The following is a 21,389-nucleotide window of genomic DNA, read 5'->3' as shown; positions in this document are numbered from 1 at the left end:
TGTCCAGCACCGAGTCAGCCTTGAGCAGGGTGGTCTCGGGGCCCTGCAGTTCCATTTTCACATTTCACACAGTCACGACAACAGAACTCGCCCCAAAGGGCTGTGTGTGGAGAGCCTGTGAGCCACACGCAATCCTCGAGGTCCATGTGCTCTGCGGGGACCACGTGTTCCACACAGGCTGGCGCTGTTACACGACCACTGTGGTTACTACGTCTTAACCACAAACGCGTTGACATTCAACATTCCCTTTACACATTGGTTGTACAAAGAAACCGCTTGCACTTTTTAGTATTATAAACCTTTGCCTTTAATCTAAATGGAAAATAACGAAGAATAAAGGAATTTAATTTTTATCTAGTCTTCATTATACTGTTAACTTCTCAAAGGCTGGGACTAAATTCTGCACTCAGTATTTTATAAATTATGAGGACAAAACAGATATTGCCCTAACGTGAAAATAAATGTTAGGTGACTTAATGTGCCCGATTTACGCAGCCACTAGAGACACACGCATGCAAAAGGCTCACCTGTGACACTACACAGAGTGGGAGAGTTACAGCACGACATGCACTTCATGTGAAATAACTCGTAACTCAAGAGACTGCTGGCCGAATGGCCCCAAATGCTGGTGCACAGGAACGTGGCTTCCACTCATGGCAGGATGGTGTCGTCCCCCCACCCCCCGACCCCCGGGGCAAGGGAGGTGGATGACATTCTGTTCTATCAGTGACCATCCACCAAGGAACACACACCAAGCACAAAAGCCCACAAATCTGTGGAGACAAACAAGCGAGCACCAGAAGACGCCTTGGTAAAAACAACCAGAACATTTACACATTTAGGCGACTCTTCTCGTATTCTATATATCCTATTACCAAAACACGACAAAAACACGGGCAGATGTTTTGTTATACACATACCTACATGCATTCATATGTAAAAAAACACATGCACATATTTATATAAAACCAACCTAAGAATCTGGAAAATGGAATTTTTAAAGCTAATATGACCATTTACAATTTTAATTAGTAAGTAAGAAATTATGTCACCTGCCTATTAGCAGAAATGGACTTACACAATGTAGATTATATTCCTAATGTTTCCTTCATTGTTATAAAATTCAACTTCAAAACTACAGACATAAATCCTCCAAGTTTCTTACCTTAAAATACTGTTTTACTTTTTCTTGCAAAAACTTTGGATTTTCCTCCAGGCACTTCCGGAACCGAGCCACCTGACTCCCGAGCTTGAGGAGCTCCACGGGGTCCCCATCGTGATTCCAGCAGGAAGCTACGTACTGCAACGGGGGTCACAACATGTGGCACGTTACCTGTGAACTCTGCGTTGGTTCAGCCAACATCCAAGCCTATCTTTTCATTAAGACTCAGTTTCTATATTTAAGAATACCACAGATGACTGTTCATGACAAAAATTAAGTCATTCTTTGGCTAGAAGAAGGAAAACTAAACTCATTCTATGTGAGTTTTTTCCCTAACAAATTAAAAAGCACAGGTTCAAAAATTACTTTTTGGAAAATATAATTACTAATAGTTATCATAAATCCCTATCCGTTTAAAGCACTCTTCATAAATCTATTAAAAAATAAGACATTGGAAAGCTAATGAAGTAAGCTAGTAAAAAGACAAGCCAATGTATTATTAAAATTAAGTTAACAGTAATTTTATATCCGATCCGAAACACCGTAACTTTCAAGGTTCAAATGAAAGGTGCTGTGAATAACAATCTATATTTTCAAGAACCACTAATTATAAAGGTAACAAAAAAAGAGAAATGAGGTGTTTAAGCAATACACACAGATGTCAGGGTGAGTCCAAAGCTGACAGACTGGTGCTTCATCTGTATCTCAATTTTATGAAGTAAGGCTTCAATTCGATCATCTTCAAATCCTTTCCTATAGAAACACCAAGAACTCAGATGTTGAGAAGAAATCCATGTTTCTGAACAAGGCAGCTCCCATGAAGAAGCATGCGTTCTGTGACGTAAAGTGCCCCCTGCACTCAGGAAGGGGGACTCCAGCCCAGCCCAGCCCCACAGACACCGCACGTACTCGATGATGTCATCCAGTGTCCTATCCACGAGGTCCCGGACTGTCTGAATGTCCTTCTCTGCAATACCCTGCAGGCCCACGCTGAAGTAGGCCTCCCGCGTGCAGCCATTGTAACTGGGATACAAAAGCAGGTAATGCGTTAGAATCTGTACAGCCTCCATCACTCGTTTATAAGATGCTTTACTGAGATCAAATCCTCTACAGGACACAGGCAAGGACTCCCCCATGAGAAAGCCAGTAAAGCAGCATCCTTGGGTATTTGCTGCTCAGATACAACTGGTCACATTTACATTCATGCCCTTGTAACATTTCTAAAAATCACAATTTATATTTTAGATTTAAGGCAGAATAAATCTAGAGAGTTTTACAAAATCTTAAGACTTCAAAGAATATTTAATGGCCTGATTTTTAAAACAGGCAGCAGTATGCCATTCTGAGATCTTGGAAGAGCTACCTTGTTGGGTTTTGTTTGGTTTTCTTTGCCAAATGTCCCCTGCAGGGGACACAAACAGCTTGTCCTGGAACCATAGCTGGGGCGGGAAGAGGGCCGTCCTGTGACTATGGAATGTGGAGCATCTACACCCGACCCCCGCCCATGAGCTGCCAGTTGTAACAACCTAAAATGTGTCCAGACACTGTGAAATGTCAAAATTGCCCCTAATCGTGGACTAATGATCTGATCTGATAATAAAACGTACCCAACGTCAGGGGAAAAGTCTGTGCCGAGTCCAGATTCAATGAGGGCTTTGTAGAAGGGGGAGTTGGGGCCACTGATCAAGAGTGAAGACAGAAGGTTCAACGTGAAGGCTTCAAATGTGTCAGTGATGCTTCATTTATAAAAACGGGAGGGGGGAGGAAAAAACGGGAAATGGTTGGCCCTTATAAATGTTTTCAAAATTATTAAAATCACTACTAAATTGACACTTATTTCCCCCCAAAACTGAAATTCTACTAGAAATTCTTGCATTTCAACCTCTATTTTAACAGTTACATGGGTAAAGAGAGTATTTTTTGATATTCAAAGCTCTCATATGCTGGGATTCTGGGGCTTCCAAACCCTGAGGCTAACAGAGCTGCACATCACATGCTATCACACGGCAGGGTTGCCCAGCACTCTGACTTGCACTGTTTCAGTATAACCGCACCACCCACACGCAGATGCGACACACACAGGAAACGGGGCCATTCGGTCAGGCTGTGCAGCTGCAGAGGGCAGACACCGACAGCGCGGCAGGACCCCTTCCTGCCCACACGCCCTGCGGGCCCAGGCCTCTGGGATTACAGTCTCGTGTGAACAATGTTCTTTCAAGGCCACAGTTCACAGTGCTCTTCTCACGCGCAGAGGCATCCCCGACCCCAACACTAAACCCAAACCATCCCAGACATTGTTAAAAACACCCCACACCTAACACTGCTGGACTCCCAAATTCTTACCGTCCACTCACTTACGCCCAAGTGGAGTCCTCCGCCCCCGACCTCCCAGCTACCCTGTCCCCACTGGGTCAGCAGCATGAGCTCCACGCACACTCACTCTGGCAGGAGGAAGCTGACACTGATGGTCGTCTGCTCTGAGGAGCCCGCAGCCAGCGAGTCCGGGGCACACGTGATCTGGAACTCCCTCTGGAAGAGGACAGAGCATGTGTGAAGGGCTTCAAACAAGCACAGGTTACCTGATGTGTAAAACGGTCCACGGGATACTTTTCACTAGATTAACTTTCCTCCCAAATAACTGCTCTTCAGGCTTGAGAAGCTGTTACGTACATGGCACAGCCCACGGCATCTGAAAACCCTATTAACACACGCCCGCGCCTCCGTATCACGTATCTGACAGGCCTGGTGACACTGATGACTCTGGACCCGGCACTTACAGGCTTATCCCAAGGCTTCTGGGCTGGCACTGCGGTACATGGCTTGATTCTCTGAAATTTACTCAGTGCTTCTTCATGAATTTGTTTCAGATGCTGTTCTAGCGGAAAATTACCATAAGTGAAGAACCTGAAATTTTGAGAGAATACCTTAGTTTATTTTAGGTTAAAAGATTAGAAATCAACACAGACGGCTTTGTATCAACTGGAGGGTGTGCAGGACATGACAGCCGATAACGAGCCAGTTTCCACGCTGAAGTGAACTTCATACAGGAACACCTTTTTTCACTTAACCACAAACAACAAAGAGGCTTTTGCTCTTTTTTTTTTTTTTTTAAGACACAAGGGATTTATTTATTTATTTGTTTGTTTGTTTGTTTGTTTGTTTGTGGTTCTGTTGGGTCTTCATTTCTGTGCGTGGGCTCTCTCTAGTTGCGGCAAGCGGGGGCCACTCTTCATCGTGGTGCACGGGCCTCTCACTATCACGGCCTCTCCCGCTGCGGAGCACAGGCTCTGGACGCGCAGGCTCAGAAATTGTGGCTCATGGGGCCCAGTTGCTCCACGGCATGTGGGATCTTCCCAGACCAGGGCTCGAACCCCTGTCCCCTGCATTGGCAGGCAGACTCTCAACCACTGCGCCACCAGGGAAGCCCCGCTTTTGCTCTTTTTATAAGATGTGGTTCAAACAAAACACAAATTGTACAAAAGGGATTAATTAAATGTACTCTGGCAAAAACTGCTCTTCATTTTGAATCTACTATAAAGGTGTTTCAAAAACCAAATAAGTTGCACATTAAAATACTTAAGACCTTAGCTACAGTAACACAATAATCCACCTAAGACTACCAAACAAAATTTAATTCACTAACTTCAAACTTAGGCTACAAGTTTCAGGTCACACATGTTTTTAAGACAACATATTATTCATCGGGGATAAAGAGGACAATGACAGACTTCATCTTTGTAATAGAATGCTGTGTGAGCTACGCTTAAGGGCTAGGGAAGTAGCAACCTAAAGATCCCGTCACATCTCCCACTCGGAATTTAGAATGTGATAATCCAGTGGCAACAAGCACCCCTGGTGCCGTCTAAACACAGACTCTATATGCCCGTCTGCATTTAGCTCCAAACTCCCTAGAGAAAAGGCCAGCTACGGACTGGGGGCAGGATGAGCCTGGATTTGGGGCTGGGGCAGAAACCAGTGAAGTTACTGAAGACTAAAGACCTTCAGAAAGACAGGATGACTGTCAAGGAACTTCCTTAGGCCACAGTGGGGCAAATCTGAGCATTAAAAAAATTTATTTTAATTTCACTTGATCACACCTTAAATATACACATATATGAAAACGTTTCCATGAGGTTGTAACGATATTTTAAAAACTGAAATAATTCAAACAAGACTAAAAAGAAGTCCTTTCTGTCATCACTGCAGGAGTGCCCACCCCCACAACTGGACAGCCAGGGGAAGCCTCACTCCCACTGCCCACGCCCCGCCTCTCCCGGGAGAACCGTGCTTCAGGGTAAACTCTTCTTTACAGAAACCCAGACAATAAATATAGAAGAAATTACAGAATTCTTCAGAAAATTTGCAAACCCTATCACAGGAACTGCTCCAGGCAACAATTATCACTGAACACGAGAGCCGCTCCCAGGCCGTGAGGAGCCTGAATATTCTCGGGGCCAGCACGCCACCCCAGCAGATGGCCTGGGTCCATAGGGGGAGCGGGCTTTCAGTGGAGCGAGGTCGTCATCACCATCCCACCAGCCCTGGCATCCCCGCTGGGTGCCGCAGGCACGCAGGCATCACCTACGAGGGTGCAGGCAGTCTCTGGACCCATGTCCAGCTCTCAGGAAATACAGGAGCATGTCCGCCGATACCAGAGAAGCGGCGAGACACCCCAGGAGGCGAGAAAGTCAAGAGGGGGCCGGGTCCATGAGAATGAGGAGGGGGCACTGTCCCACTAGAAAGGGTGCTTAGGAGACACGGCGGGGAAAGGCAGTTTGTGGGCCTCATCTGATCAAACATTTCGGGAACAACGGGAAAATCAATTTGGGCTGAGGTATAGGTGGTTTTAATCAATTATTTTTTATTTTGTTAAACGTGAAAATGGTAGTATCTTATGTAAAAGAACATCCTCGAACATATCTGCATGTATCTACATGTACCTACGTATACGTCCAAAGGATGAAGCTATGCGGTAAGTGTACGGAGTTCGTTGTTCTACTCTCTACACGCTCCTGGATGCTTTAGACTTTTCATAATTTAAATTTAAGAATTTTGCACTTAAAATAACCTTGCAAGTATGACTTTACGTGAACGCCTAATGTATTTGCAAACACGGCTATTAGCGTTTTATTATTAACGGTATCTTACACAAGCAATCTATCAGGAAGTAAATCTCTGAGGTTTACTGATGCAGCCGCCACTTCGGGGGCACCTCTCCAGCGTCCGTGTCAGCCTGCGAGGAGGACCTGCCAGCCTCCTGTCACCCGCTCAGCACAAAGCTGAGCCGCAGAGGAGGCGGGCGCGCAGGCTGGGCCCTCAGCGTGCTGGGTGTGTGAGAGTTACGGCTGCAGACCCGAAGGAGTGTCTACACGCACACAATTGTTAAGCAAACCTTTCCAAGCCGAACTGGAGAGAAGCATGACAGTGCAAGGAAAGCAAACACCTGGCACCGAACTTCACAAGGCAGTCACCTGGCGTTGCTGGGATGGTAGTGTGTGGCATGGAACTGTCTGAGCTGCTCCCACGTGAGGTCCGGGATGCACAAGGGGTCCCCTCCGGAGACCACTGAGTACGTGTGGTCGGGAAGCAGGTGGCTCTGAACGTGCTGCGAGAACATCCTCTCGTTATCTGTCTTCAAGTAAAAGTACACGTGTACGTGAAGACCAACGCAGGGACTGTTCGTGTAATTCAACAAATCAGCCACGTCCTGGGAGCACACCCACCAATATCCCACAAGGACAACCGTTCTCGTGGTACAGGACGCCCACCGATGCATCTTTCAGCCATGAAGTGATGTTAATTAAGGTGTGTACGGTTTGTTCAGGCGTGGTGCTACCACACACTTTTAAGCCCTACAGTAAAGTGTACACGTAACTTTTACACGCACCGGGAGCCAAAAATCCCTGTGACCCGCCTGACTGAGACGTTCACTCTATGCAGTGGTCTTTACTGATACCTTGATTTGTAATTAAATCTGTAAACCCCACCGTATACTCAGGCAAGAGAGAGTGGAAAAGACACTCGGGATCGCCAGAAACGCGGTCTTCACCTGGCTGACGCCCTGCAGGTCACAAGTCACTGTGGCTCCCACATCACAGCTGGGAACTGCTGTCCAGCTCACCATCCTGCAGTCCCTGCTCACGGCACTGTGCCCGCTAATTCCTGTTCTCACAGTGAGAAAACTGTGACATGGGAGGACGCCAACTAACTACCAAGCCTATTTGTACTTCAACACTTCATACAGTAAGATAATTTAGCCCAACATGAAAAAGGAAAACACTCACAAACGCTCCCTTCATTTCGTTAAAGACGACTCCTTTGAAGACCAAGGGCGTCTGGGGGTCATTGGGATCCTCATGTTCTAGTCGCCATCCTTCCTGACTAAAGAGTAACAAACAATTACATGGGGACGGTGACTCTATCACTAAGGTAAAGATCAATTAACCAATCACAACATACCAGAAATCCAGTTCCCGCAAGCAAGGGAAGAAGGCTGCATCCAAATACACGGATAGGAGGTTCCGGAAGTCCTTGGGGTTTTGTGTAGAAAATGGGTACAGGGTGTAATCACTAGCTGGACACAATGAAGAGGGCGATTTTAAATACAGCAGTTCCCGCAGGACTCCTCCACCTCAGCCCCGTCTCAGCCTCACGGCAGGCCTGACCTGGCAGGGGCACAGAACCAGCAGCGCCCACTCTGGGCGGCAGGTCTGGCGCCAGGGTCACCGTGGGCCCAGAGGACGGCCTGGCCCATGGAGCGCCCACTGCGTGTGCCCAGCCGCCCCCGTCGCCAGCCCGTCACTGCCCGGCTTCCTGCAGTCACCACCCAGACACCAGCACCATCACCGCTAACCTAAGCTCCCGAGGCTGAGCTTTATAACTTTACTCCCCAAAGAAAATGGCTGTCACCTTTTCCAGACAAAACTCAAAGACACATTTTTCCTAAACTCCAGGTTTTATAATCAACCACAATTTGGCTTTCCCAAATGATTAAGCTTCTAACATCCTCCAGACAGGGAATGGGAAATCTACCCCAGTCTCCTGAGTGCCAACACCCCAACTCTACCGCAATCTCAGAAACTGCAGGAAGGCAGGCTGCGTCCCCAGACCGCGTCTCACCCGTGAAGGCGTTCATGAACGTAGACAGCGACCTGTTCAGCATCTTGAAGAAGGGGTCCCGGCAGGGGTACCTCTGAGAGCCGCACAGGACCGTGTGCTCCAGGACGTGCGGGGCACCGCTGCTGTCCACGGGGGTGGTGCGGAACTGCACGCTGCGGGGACAGGGCCCACACCCGGTCAGCCGCCGCCCGGCCATGGGGAGCAGCGGAGGGAAACCCCTCCACTCTCCCTGTGAACTGCTGAAGGTGCAGTAGATGCTCCAAGCAGAGCGTCCAGAGCGAGACCTCAGGACGCAGCACACACCTGAACAGGTTGTTTCTGTCCTCTCTGGCCAGGTGCAAGTGCTGTGCTCCCGTGCTGTCATGGCTGAGTTTCACGGCGGTCAGGGACAGCTCAGGAACAGACGTTACCTGAACCAACGAGGAAAACAGGAACAATTCACTCAGCTCGGCTGGAAAGGCGTCCAGGATGGTGACAGTGCATCCATGGCTGCGGGACCAGCTCGCCTGCCTGAGGCTAAGGCAGTACTGGCAGGAACCACCATGTGCAGAGCCCACAGACCAGGAAGGCAGGACCCGGGGCTGAGGACAAGGCACACCTTCTCTCCTCAATGCTCACTGTTGGCTAGGGATTTCCTGACCGCGCCACAGGTAACGCTGGGAAGCAAGCATTCCCACCCCATCAGGGTGATGAGACGGTTTGCTAAGACCACAGAGCCTGGACTGAGACCCCTTCTGTCACACCAGGCTGCCCCGAAGGAGATCAGGCTTTCGCCTGGAATGTCTGTGGTGTCTCTCGCACACTTCATCTCCGGGGATGCTCAGAACAGCCCCGCCAGGAGGTAAACACAGAGATGGACCTGAGCCTGGGGCAGCTGAAGGATGCTCTTGGGGCTAAACTTTGCCTCTACCGGTTTATGAGTTCCTGGCAGTGAGCTGGGGCTATCACCATTTACGTGTCCCTGGTGGGAGGGTCCATGAGGGTACACATCACTCCCCACAGAGGCAAACCCGTTCTCACCCCTGCTGGAGGCTGTGTATGCGTGCGTGCCTCCGTAACTTCCACTGTCCTCGGTACTAAAGCAACTGTGTCAAGGCCCCTCTCCTTCAACCGCAGCACCGCGTCATCGTAACCACCACACAGCCATGAGAGTGACTTGTCTGCGCTGACAACTTACTGGCAGGGCAGAGATGAGAACTCGGGTGTCCTGAGCCTGCTCTGGAGGCCCTGCCACAAAAGCTATGTGCTTCAAGTGTTCTACTGATGCCCACGTAAGCTATACCTATGAAATCATTTATGTCTCGAAATGATTTATACCTCAGAGTTCACAACTGTGCTTTGTAAGATGTGATCAATGAATTTAAAACCAGTCTGCCTCATAAACAGCTTTCACAGTAACTGTTTCTCAAAAGCATGATAGCTTATCATAAACTAAGTTTCTACAAAACTTAAAACATAAAGGAAAAGAATCAGCCTCTGAACAAGGCATTATTAACCACAACTGTACTAGAAATCCCAAGTCCCCTGAGAAGTCTTTAGAGGCCTCACAAATGCTCTCGCCCACAGCCATGAACCCCTCTAAGTGGCTCAAAGCTCCTGGACCCTGCCTTGAACACTCCCTGTCCCTGTGCTGGGCCCGCTCCCGTTTCCTGGAGACAGATGGCAGCTCTCCTTTCCTGCTCCACAAACCCGTCCCCACCCAGCGCCCAGCAGCCCCCTCTCCTGCGTCTTCCTCTTGCTCTCTGCACCTCAGCAAGCTGTTCCTTGTCCTGTAGCTGCACACGTGTCCTTCTGACTGGGAGCTGCTTTCCTCTGTTCTCATTAGAGTGTCAAGCACAGTGTGAAACCAGCAACCAGTCAATTATATGATGTGCATTGTTTTCAATTATAGCATTAAAGAAAAAAACAATGTGAAAGTTTAAGCCAAACAAAGCAATAACCAAATAAAACCCATTTTTACATAAACTTAAGTACCTACAGGCCCACAATCTCTTTTCTATAATCCTGAAACCCAAATGGCTCAAAAACAGAAAGATTTTGCCTAAGTTTGGAGCAAACTCAGCCGATGGTGAAACTTGACCTGAATAGATGTGGGGCCTTCAGTCTTCATTACCAGTCACGACTGATGCAGAAACAAAAATGCGTTCATTTACTTTCCGAGCTCTGAAAAGATGTGAGGCGTCTAGGGGTTCAGGGGAGGGGTTAGGGATCTGTACTCATTTAAGAGTCAGAAAATCCCTTCATTTGCAAACTCTGCTCCTTTGAGCACCTGCTGTGGAACAGGAGGAAGCCAGGGCCTGGGGACACAGATGAAAACCCCCTGCGGTCTCCGCTCTGGGACCTGACACAGGAAGAGCACACAGGGCCTACCTGGCTGACAGTGAAGCCGTGGATCTTCTCTCCGACCCGGTACCGCAGCAGCGCCCTCTCACAGGCCATGGTGCTCGCCCACCTCCATGCTCCGAGGCTGGCGCTGCTATGTTTAAGGAAAGTAATCAAAGTTACATGATTTGCAGGGAGATTAGCTAACATAATTCAGCAACATAATGAAAACGCTGTCATGGGATAAAGAATTCAAAGAAAAATGAAAACCTGCATCTTCTAAACACATTCCAGGAAATTTCCATTAAAGTTCTTTCAGTTTTATCTCAACTCATGCAATGTCAACTAATAAATAAATGTTGAAAACCTTTTATTTGTACATGTCCATAAATAACTATAATACAATTATGACACCCATTTCCCTTGTGTAAAAAACAACTCATGTCAAAATCACAGTATCCCAATAAACTCAGTCTACAATGAAGTCCCATTACGTACCTACCAAATGGGTGAAAACCAAGAAGTCTAGTTATTACCAGGTACTCACACACAGCCACTGGGTGTGCACACTGAATGGAGACTGCGGAAGAACACTGGCCTTATTCAGATTAGCAGTTCATTCCCCTGGATGTATGTGCCCTGGAGACCTGCGCTCATGCCCTGGTGCCCGCACCCGTACGTGTACAAACAGACACACACACACGCATACACCATTCCCAAGAGTCCCAAACCCCAGCGGCCCAGATGTCCAGCAACAGAGAACACATAAATTGTGGACTATTCAGTTGATAAACTTAGTCCTAAGAATGAATGGACTACAACTGTATGTATCAAAGATGTGGGCACATGATGCTAAACCAAAAAAAATTACAAAGGACAGACACAATATTAATCTAAACAGGTACTGTTCAATCAGGTAACGCTGTATCATGGGAGTATAGATGGATGGTAAAAACACAAAGAAAAATAAGGAGGTTATTTCTGTAAACCAGAAGGGCAATTTCATTTAAGAGGGAGGAGAATTATGACGTATGATGGACGGGTAAGGGGTAATCTTAAACTGGGTAATGGTGACACAGCTTATTTTTAAATAATTTTTCACTCAACTGCATTATACGTTTTATGGTGTTTTCTACATTAACGATGTATCCCAAAAATATTTCTTTTATATAAGATAAGCACAGAATACACTGACTCATTCAATATCAGGCAATAGTACAGGATGTTCTATAAACAACCAACACTTCCCTCCCCGATTTAGCCACTCTTAGAATTATGAGATAGAGGATTTTAACCCAAAACACCAATAAGGGCAGCCCAACAGACAACCCCCTGCTCCCTCCCCTGGGCTAACAGCAGCTAAACTCCACCACAAACTCAACAAGATTCTGTGAATTAGCGTGAAATTAAACAACTCATCTTCCTTTAAAACGTAAAATGTTTTGGTATTTTACAAACTCAACAAAATTCTGTGAATTAGCATGAAACTAAACAATTCATCTTTGTTTAAAAAGTAAAATATTGTCCTATCTTACAAACTCAAAACAAATGATACTCATTCATGGTTTGCAGCTAAACACACTTTTTCCATAAACCTTCTCATTAAACACAAACCTCCTCCACTCCCCGAGCCGCCACTCTCATCAAGGCCGCAGGTAAGTAAGCGCAGCTGCGGAGCCTGAGGCCTCCCTGCCCACAACTACACACAGGGAAATGGAGTTAACGCCTAATTAGACCCGTAACTGCCGCCTACTTTTATTCTCGCATTAAAATCCACACCAACGACAATCTTCATCTCAAAATCCCCGACAACCTGCACGCAGGGCCACCGCTCTGGGAGGCCCGGAGTGAGCGGGGTCAGGCCAGGTCCTCGACGGCTGTACCCAGTCTTTCCTGGCTGCAGCACCCCAACCCTGGTAACTGGACAGGAACTCCGTTACTCTGGGGGGAGGCCACTGGAGGGGCTGCTCTGCCATCCCGATGGGCTCTCGGAGCGGGAAGTCCCGGGCGAGGGGCCCCGGGGTGCACAAGCCACCAGACGAGGGGGCCGGGGATGCGGGACGCCACAGCAGAGGGGCCCCGGGGTGCCGGAGCCCCCAGGCAGTGACCCCGGGAGCCCCAGAACAAGGTGCTGAGGTGCGGCACCCCGGACCAGAGAGAGACCCCGAGACCTAGAGCGCCCGCCCGCCCGCCGGGCTCACGGCGCCCTCGCCGCCCACCTTCCCTCCCCGCTTCACTTTCCCCTCCCCTTCCTCGCTCCCCACAAACTTCCCCCTTTCCTCCTCCCCGCCCCCCGCCGCCTCTTACCGGCCACTCAGCCTCCGCAGAGCCATCCTGGACCTCCACCCGTTGCGCCACATGGCTTCTGACTAGCGCACCGCCGGCCGTGACCCCACTTAACCCCACGCACGGCGCGGGGTGGGACGAGCCGGCCGCCACCCTATTGGCCAGCGCGCAGGGCGACGGCTCCTCCAATAGGCTGGCGAGGAAGGGGGCGGGCCCCGCTGCGGCGGGGCGGGACTCGAGGGTGGGGAGGGCGAGGCGACGGAGGGGCGGGGCTGAGAGCCACAGGCAGGCGTAGGGAGGGGCGGGGCCTGCGCAGGGGAGGGGCGGGCGTGTGCAGGGGAGGGGCGGACTTACGCTGAGCCAGGTGAATTGCGTGGTCCTCTGGCCACAGGTGGGCGCTGGTCTCCGGAATGGAGGTTGTGCGTACAGTCGTCCATTAGCAGGTCTCCGGCAGTGAAGTGAGAAGGGCGTCCAGCTTCAGGCTCCTGTCGGGTGCCCTAGCCCCGGGCTGTGTAGCTTCGTGGATAAGGTTCGAGGACTGCATCACCTGCTTTCCACGGCCACGACTCCATGATGTCATGCTCTTACTTACGAACGGTCCCAACCAGAATATCCCCAGCAAACCGCAGGGCAGCTCCCCACCGGCATTTCGTGCCTGGGGGGACTACACACGTGGCCTACTCGAACCTCAGGGATTGGCTCCAGGAGGGCAGAGCATGAGTGGGTGGGCCGGCAGGCGGCTGTGGGCTGTCAAGGGCATTTGGGATTAAACACACCTGGGCACGGTATGGGAGGGACTTGGAAGAATGCAGGACCCGAGTCTGACCTCAGTTTCTCAGAGCTTTTGTTTCCTTCATTCTGTCGACTCCCGCATCCCACGACTTCAAAGGGACTCATATCTCCCTGCCCCTTCCTTCCTCCAGGCTCTAAAGAAAGAACGCTAAGTAGACAGGTGCAATTGATTTTCACACGAAACGCTTTGACAGCAACGTAAAGGGTAATAAGGCAAGGAAAAGTCACCAAAGCCTACAAAAACCTCTCCACAATGCAGAGGATTCTGCAGTTAACCAGTTATTCAGTGGAGAATCCAGCTGAACCAGGACAAACAAGGTAATGATGAGAAGGTACGGACACAAACATACTCTGTGCAAATACCTTTCCTCCGATTAGAATTTGGGTAATAAATGTTAGACCCACAACACCTCTGTGATCTTGGGGGAGACAGTTGGGTGTTATTAACTCTGCTGTGATTGTGCAGGAAACTGAGGCACTGGAAGGTTCTAGAATTTTGATCTCTGAAGAATAAATGCTACAGAAATCCAGTAATTGCCACTTAGTAGAACGTTTCCACAGGATAAACCTCACTGATGGCTGACCCACACATACACACTAAGAATTGATACATAATTATTTTGAGCAGCACCAACATAATAATAACATTCATATGTAATCTCAATTTACATTAACACAAATCTTTGCAAGGTAGAAAAGAAACATCAAAAATTGTCTATGCAATATCCTGTTACCAAAAAAAAATCCTATGTTATAATGAAACGTTGTGCTAGTAAGATTAGCAAGTGAGCATTCTCAGAATAGACTGTGCCTGGGACATAGAAAGGCAATCAAGTGAATATCGGAGTGTCATGAGTAGAATTGTATCTCCCCCAAAAGATATGTTGAAGTCCTAACCCCCAGAACCTCAAAATGTGGCCTCATTCAGAAATAGGGTTTGTACTGAAGTAAACAAGTTAAAATGATAATCCAATATGACTGGTGTCCTTTTAAAAGGGGATAGTTAGGCACCTTGACACACACAGGAAAAGACCACGTGAAGATGAAGGCAAAGATGCTTCTACAAGCCAAGGTACCCAAGGATTACCAGCAACACCAGAAGCTGGGGGAGAGCTATGAACAGATTCTCCCTCACAGCCTCAAAATGAACCAATCTGCCAACACCTTGATCTCCAAATTCTGGACTCCGGAATGATGAGACAGTAAGTTTCTGCTGTGCTCAGCCACCCAGTTTGTGGTACTTTGTCACAAAGCCCTAGCAAACTAAGAACCAAGATGTCAAAGTTATTTTACCTCTAGAAGGAAAATATGAAGTAGTTTAACTGAATATGTTGTTTTCCAGGATTGCGTGTCATCGATAAAATGCATGCTTTTGCAAATCCCTTATTTCTGAATCCTTCATAAACAGCAATCAAGTGATGACTGCTGGAAATGCAAAGTGTGTGTCTGCAAAGTTGGCATGAAGGAAAGGTATAAAATGTCAACAGACTCAGTGCTGATAACATGAAATAAGGGGAAACAGCCTCAGACTAAAACCCAAACTGCAGTCCTAGCACTCTTTATTTTTTTTCACTCAATAAATGTTTATTCTGTGTCACCTGTTTGCAACCACTGAACATTTCTACCGATAAGTTTGCATAAAGCATTTTATCTTTCTGTTGAGCTTGTAAAAACGGTATCGTCTGTAAAGAGAAAGAGGTCCTAATTTTCTCCCAGTTGACTTTCAACCCTAAGGTCCTATAGTTTTGTCATCTTAGGTCTTAATTTTGACGGTCACACACTGACTTCAGCCTTCTGTTTTATTTTGTCTGTTGAAAATGACCCATTCAGAAATTCACATAATTTGGCAGATTTTGATTTCATTTCTACTTCTAGGTACATTCCCTGATGTTCACCTCTGATGCACATCACCTCTTCCCCTGCAATTAGTTTAACTTTGGGTGTTTTAAGTAGTTGTTTTAGAAAACCTAAGATGTTGTTGAGATTCCTCTTGGCTAAAATCCTTAATACTTAAAAAAAAAACCTTCACAAATTTACATATAACTATGAGACAAAAAGGCCAGGATTAATGGTTAAGAAAAGGTACATTAAAATAACAATGAGGTATTATCTATCAAATGTAACAGTTTGATAAAACTCAAGGCTAGTGAGGTCTGTGAAGTTACAGGGATCAGGTATTTTTATGCTCTGGGAGCTATACTATATATATTTACCTTTTGGAAAGCACTTTGGCATCATTTATACATATTTTAAATGCATGTACTCATCCACCAGAAATTTCACTTCATGAAAATTACCCTACAGCTATATTCTCACATGGGCACAATAATGTATAAATAAAGATGTTCCCTGCAGCGCTGTCTGACTACAACAAATATTGAACAACATACAAGTCTACGAAGAGGAGTTTTCTTAAATAAAATGTAACACATTTATATAAATACTACACAGATAGTAGAAATAGTGATATGCACTATCTTTCATATATCTATATCTACATCTATATCTATCTATCTATCTAGCACAAATTAGCAAAAAAAAAAAAAAAAAAATCCGGATGCATGCTGAAGCTCTCACTTGAGTGGGGAAAATATACTTGCATTTGAGTGGAATGAGTCAAAGGAGATCTTAATTGTGAACCTAATATAACACTTTAACAAAAGGCATTTAACAAAGACCTAAATAAAGGGCAAAAGGTTCTGTTTCCATGGACAGGAAGCTCAGTATGATAAGGATGTCATTCCCCTCCAAAAATGCAATGCAATTCTGATAAAAATCCCAACAGATTATGAGCACAAGGTGATCCTAAGATAGAGATGAAGGAGAAAAGGCTAAAGAACAGGCAAAGCAATTTTGAAGCACAGTGTGGGAAACTTATTTTAGCAGGAATTTTAAAAAGTCTTATTAAGGACTTTTAGACTTATTAAGTCTATAAAGCTATAGCAAATTAGATAATGTGTATTAACACAGAGGGAGAGAGAGGCAAAGAGGCTGAAGGAATCTAGAAAAAGCCAGGAACAGACACCTAGAATAGGTCACTGGAGAACAGATTCAATAAATCTTGTAAATTACATGGGGAAAAAGTGGAATTGCTACTTCAAATCACTTTGTACATACCTCAAGGCCACAGTGATATTATACTTCTAAGGACTTAAAAGTTTTACTTTTCTCACTTATGATTTTAATACATGTAGTTTGAATTTTGTTTCTGCTCTCTGTAATAGAAAAATCCTGAAGATTAAAATGCCCGCAGAATGAGTCATTAGGTTGGCCCCCTGACTCATGGTGCAATTTTAAGTTGGAGTCGAAGCAGAGAAAGGACCTTCCCTCCCACCCCATCATCCTCAGCATGCATGCACTGATGCCTGAAATACCGCAGTGGGAGAAAATTATGTTCCAAATTCAGCAAAATGCTTAAAATGCAATACCCATTTTCTCAAAATCACACTGAGAGTGAATGACTTTTCTTGACCATGTGTAAGGAACATGACTGACAGGGGATACAGAAAGAATGTCGAAGGATATGGGAAAAGGGTTCATCGCCAGGTGGAAATGAGAAAATGAAGAGGGAAAAAATTATAACCTAGAAACTGCCAAAAACAACATTTATTCTCTTCAAATGTTTCTTTTCTAAGGGTAGCCATTACTCAAATTTTAATTGTTTTATATGTTTCAGATGTTTTAACAGCAACTCAAAAGCTACTGTTTCTTTGTGAACGATTTGGTAGCTTGCGAAACTAAACCACGGTTTACTCAGTTGGTTACCACACAGAACCATCCAGTTCAAGGCTCCATGTCTGACCTTTTAGCTGCTCCATGGTCATGAATTGCTTGCTTTATGTGATAAATCATTTTACAATACTTGTAACACTTTATAATAATTTTGTAATCGGTTTCCAAGGTAGGAGTGCAATGTGTTCATAATCACTCTCTTGTTGGATAAAATTTTTTTGAGCTCCTAGGACAGGCTACGTACTTTTCTGCTGCTAAATTTTGGGTAAATTTTTAGAAATTACCTCTTCAGGCAGAGATTAAAAACATGGCCCCTACTTTTATGGGACCTTTGGTCTAGCTGGGCTAAAATCAAGGTGTCAGCAGGGGCGTGTTTCCTCTGGAGGCTTTGGGGAGAATCCTTTTTCTTGCCTGTTCCAGCTTCTAGAGGATGCCCACATTCCTTGACTCATGGCACCTTCTTTTCAACTTCAAAGGCAGCAATGGCTGGTCCAAGTCTTTCTTCCGATGCCATTTCTCTGGATCTGATGCTTCTGCCTCCCTTTTCCCTATCTAAACACCCTTGTAATTACACTGGGCCCACCCAGACAATCCAAAATAATCTCCTTATTTTAAGGTCATCTGACGGGCAACCTTAATTTCCCCTTGCCACAAATCACAACAGACTCACAGGTTCCAGGGATTGGGAAGTGGCATGTTTTGGGGCCATTATGCTACCTACTATAATGTTAAAATAAATCACCTCCTATATTATGAAATGCCAGAAGTCTTTAAAAACAAAATATTTAGTTGTAAAAATTAATGTCTTACTAATCTGTTGTTGATATTTGAGAACAAAATTGTCGGGTTTCTATTCCTAAAAAGAGGCAGTCTGTTGATATCCATTCACTCTTTTTTGTTTTTCCCCGGAGCTTCTTTCTTGACTTTATTTACTGGTCAAAATCATTATTTCATGAAACAAATGTGAAGTTTATTCCCAAATTGTTTTTTTTTTTCAGCAAAACATTCTACAATATTATAGCTTACTTGTGTGAAGGGGGAATTTTAACACACCAGAAATAGAAAAAAATATATTGTAATTGAATTTTCATACATCACTTTTTGGAGCTTTGATACAAATATCTGTCAGAGAAAGAATAGATGAGTACTATTGCAGGTTGGAGGATGGAAAAGAATACTCATGATAGCATTTATACAGTATTTTAATGTATTATTGTTTGTGGCAGTGAAATAAATATTCATTAGTGAGATGGCTTTTTACTGGAAACAAGCCAGAGGCAACAGGATACTTATACAATAAAAAGCTCAATGGGGGAAAAGCTGTTTTTAATTAATTCTCAATTGGTCCTGTTTTAAACTCAGAGACCATATCATCATTCAAGTAGATTGATTTCAACAGATCTCTTAACGTACTAATCATTACAATTACTTTTGTATCAATAATATTGATAATGTTATCTATATTATCAATTTGGGAACTGATAATTATCAAATATTAAATAATATCAAATTTGGGGAACACTGATAATATTCCCAAAGTGGGAAGAGCAGAACTGGTCTTATTTCTAATGTGAGGGTCTTTAGGGCACCTGAGTTTGAAAATACAAAGTTGGGAAGGACTACATTCCAATATGAAATCCATGTCCAAGGAGAAAGAGAACTAGGGCTCAGTGACTGGAGCAGAAGGAAGTGGGTCAGAGGCAAAGCACAGGCTGCTGAGGGATTTCGGCACGTCCTTCTCCACTGTGCTGCTTCCCCGCAAGTGTATGGTGTGCAGGGGAGGGGGGAATCTGGTCCTAAGAGATAAGCTGGAAGCAGATTCTGTCTGCTGTGACTCATGGGCCCATTTCTACCCTTGTGTTCTTGTCTAATGTATTTCTAGGGAAACTAAAAGTTGGACTATCTATTTGTGATCATTTAGTAGTGCTTTGAAAGTGGACAATGACCCGAGTCACCACGGATTAAACAGACAGGAGTTTATATTCTAACTGATTTTAGCTTCTGCTGGACCCATCTTTTGTCTATGGTTATGAGATGCTGTTAGAAGCCGAACTGTGTCCCCCCCACCCATGCATATTGTAAAGCCCTGACCCCCTGGGACCTCAGTATGTAACTGCTTAGAGATGGGGTCTTTAATGAGGTGATTAACATAAAATTGTTTAGGGTGGGTGGGAACTAATCCAAGTTGACTTGTATCCTTAAAAGATGAAGACACAGACACACACAGAGGGACGACCATGTGAGGACACAGGGAGAAAGCGTCTACAGGCCAAGAAGAGAGGCCTCCAGAGAAACCAGCCCTGCCGACACCTTGATCTCAAACCTCCAGCCTCCAGGACTGAGACACAATGAATGACTGTTGTTTAAGACCCCAGAGTGTTGTATTTGTCCCCCTGCGACCCTAGAAAACCAGCATAGGTGGCTACTGCTCAAGAGGGGAAAGACAGATTGATCTCAGGGACCCAGAATACTGTGTCCAGAAATAGACCCAGAACATATGAAATTTCATATACGATAAAGGAAGCATTTTAAGTCACTGAGGAAAAGATTGTTTAAGAAACGAAGTGGAGATAAATCAGTTCAATACTGACCCATTCTTTACACCAAAAGAGATTCCAGATAGATCAATGCGTTTAATATAAAACGGGCTCATAAAAACATAAAAGATGAGTAAATGTAAAACATAATTTAGGAATTATTTATAAGTACGGTATAAAAATCCAGAATCCATAAAGAAAAAAACTGGTATATTTGTCATTAAAAATTCTCAAATATGTGTGCAACAAAAGTATCATTACAAACAAAAGACCAACAAACCATAAAAAAAATTTGCAAATCTCATGAGAGAAAAAGGCCTTAGTATACAAATAATTCTTACAAATCTCTTAGAAAAATGCCAATCAAAAAATTGGGAGAGTTGGTTCAAAAACAGAATTACAAATGACCAACAAAAAAGAAAGACCCTCAGACTCAGAACTAAGAAAATTAAAATGTGAAACCATTTTTAGCCAATCCAGTTGGCAAAGATTTAAGGTTTGAAAACAGTCGCTGTCTCGAGTAACTCCTCCCACATAATTTGGTGGGAGTATCAATTGCTAAGAATATTTTAGAGCAGTACTTGGCATGTTACTCAAATGGTAAAATAATACACATTCCTGAGAGTGGCAGTTTTACCTCTCGCAGCTTACCACGTGCATATATTCACGAAAGATTGTGGAAAAATATACGTGCAGGGAAGCTGTAAATGCAGATACGCCTAAATATCCTCCGACAGGTTATTTTACGTTCGTCTAATGGAACCTCCATCAAGCTCCTGCTGGGGAGGAGTGGGGGGCGTGTCATCTCCCTGACATGGGACAGACACTCTCCTACAGATTCTAGGGAGACAGGAAAACCCATTCAATATCCTCCTACGATAACAATGGGGCAGGGCTTCCTGTGCCCACACGACAAGATGGCCAATCCACTGTTATGTAAACATCGCAACTTGTGAAAAGTATCTTTATTTTTATTTATTTATTTTTTTGGCGGTATGCGGGCCTCTCACTGTTGTGGCCTCTCCTGTTGCAGAGCACAGGCTCTGGTCATGCAGGCACAGCGGCCATGGCTCACGGGCCCAGCCGCTCCGTGGCATGTGGGATCTTCCCGGACCGGGGCACAAACCCATGCCCCCTGCATCGGCAGGCAGACTCTCAACCACTGCGCCACCAGGGAAGGCCTCCTTCCTTTTTAAGGCTAATAATTGTCAGTATTTACATTATTTTGTTTATCCACTACTCTGTCCATGGATACTTGGGTTGCTTCCACCTTTGGTTATTGTGAGTAACACTGCTGTGAACATGGGTATGCAAATATCTGTTTGAGTCTCTGCTCTCAACTCTTTGGGGTACGTGCCCAGAAGTAGAATTGCTGGACTGTATGGTAATTCTATTTTTAATTTTCTGAGAAACCACCAGTATGATCCTTTTTAAAAATA

At 45.4% G+C, this 21,389-nt stretch overlaps 1 protein-coding gene across 3 annotated transcripts in view; it reads right to left on the bottom strand.

Annotated features, from left to right (window-relative positions):
* The window catches only part of PITRM1 (pitrilysin metallopeptidase 1), a 136,489-nt gene that overhangs the window by 21,633 nt on the left and 93,467 nt on the right, over positions 1-21,389 (bottom strand). Inside the window, exons 1-13 of one of the 3 annotated variants that reach the window (XM_082617466.1) lie at positions 12,911-13,105; positions 10,652-10,757; positions 8,585-8,691; positions 8,282-8,433; positions 7,622-7,736; positions 7,447-7,543; positions 6,634-6,794; positions 3,940-4,066; positions 3,603-3,691; positions 2,770-2,898; positions 2,072-2,185; positions 1,819-1,915; positions 1,166-1,300 (exon numbers count right to left, since the gene is read on the bottom strand). In XM_082617466.1, coding sequence (XP_082473592.1) covers positions 1,166-1,300; positions 1,819-1,915; positions 2,072-2,185; positions 2,770-2,898; positions 3,603-3,691; positions 3,940-4,066; positions 6,634-6,794; positions 7,447-7,543; positions 7,622-7,736; positions 8,282-8,433; positions 8,585-8,691; positions 10,652-10,757; positions 12,911-12,963 — 1,482 coding nt within the window. In that variant the 5' untranslated portion in view covers positions 12,964-13,105. Of the gene's footprint in view, positions 1-1,165; positions 1,301-1,818; positions 1,916-2,071; positions 2,186-2,769; positions 2,899-3,602; positions 3,692-3,939; positions 4,067-6,633; positions 6,795-7,446; positions 7,544-7,621; positions 7,737-8,281; positions 8,434-8,584; positions 8,692-10,651; positions 10,758-12,389; positions 12,795-12,910; positions 13,106-21,389 lie in introns of those variants that run through there. The other 2 variants (XM_082617467.1, XM_082617468.1) reach the window with 2 other exon arrangements.

Source organism: Mesoplodon mirus (genome assembly GCF_964341445.2).
Source record: "Mesoplodon mirus genome assembly, chromosome: 4".
In the NCBI taxonomy this organism is placed as follows: Eukaryota; Metazoa; Chordata; class Mammalia; order Artiodactyla; family Ziphiidae; genus Mesoplodon; species Mesoplodon mirus.
The sequence above is the reverse complement of the archived record's forward strand: the minus strand, read 5'-3'. Positions and strand labels throughout refer to the sequence as shown.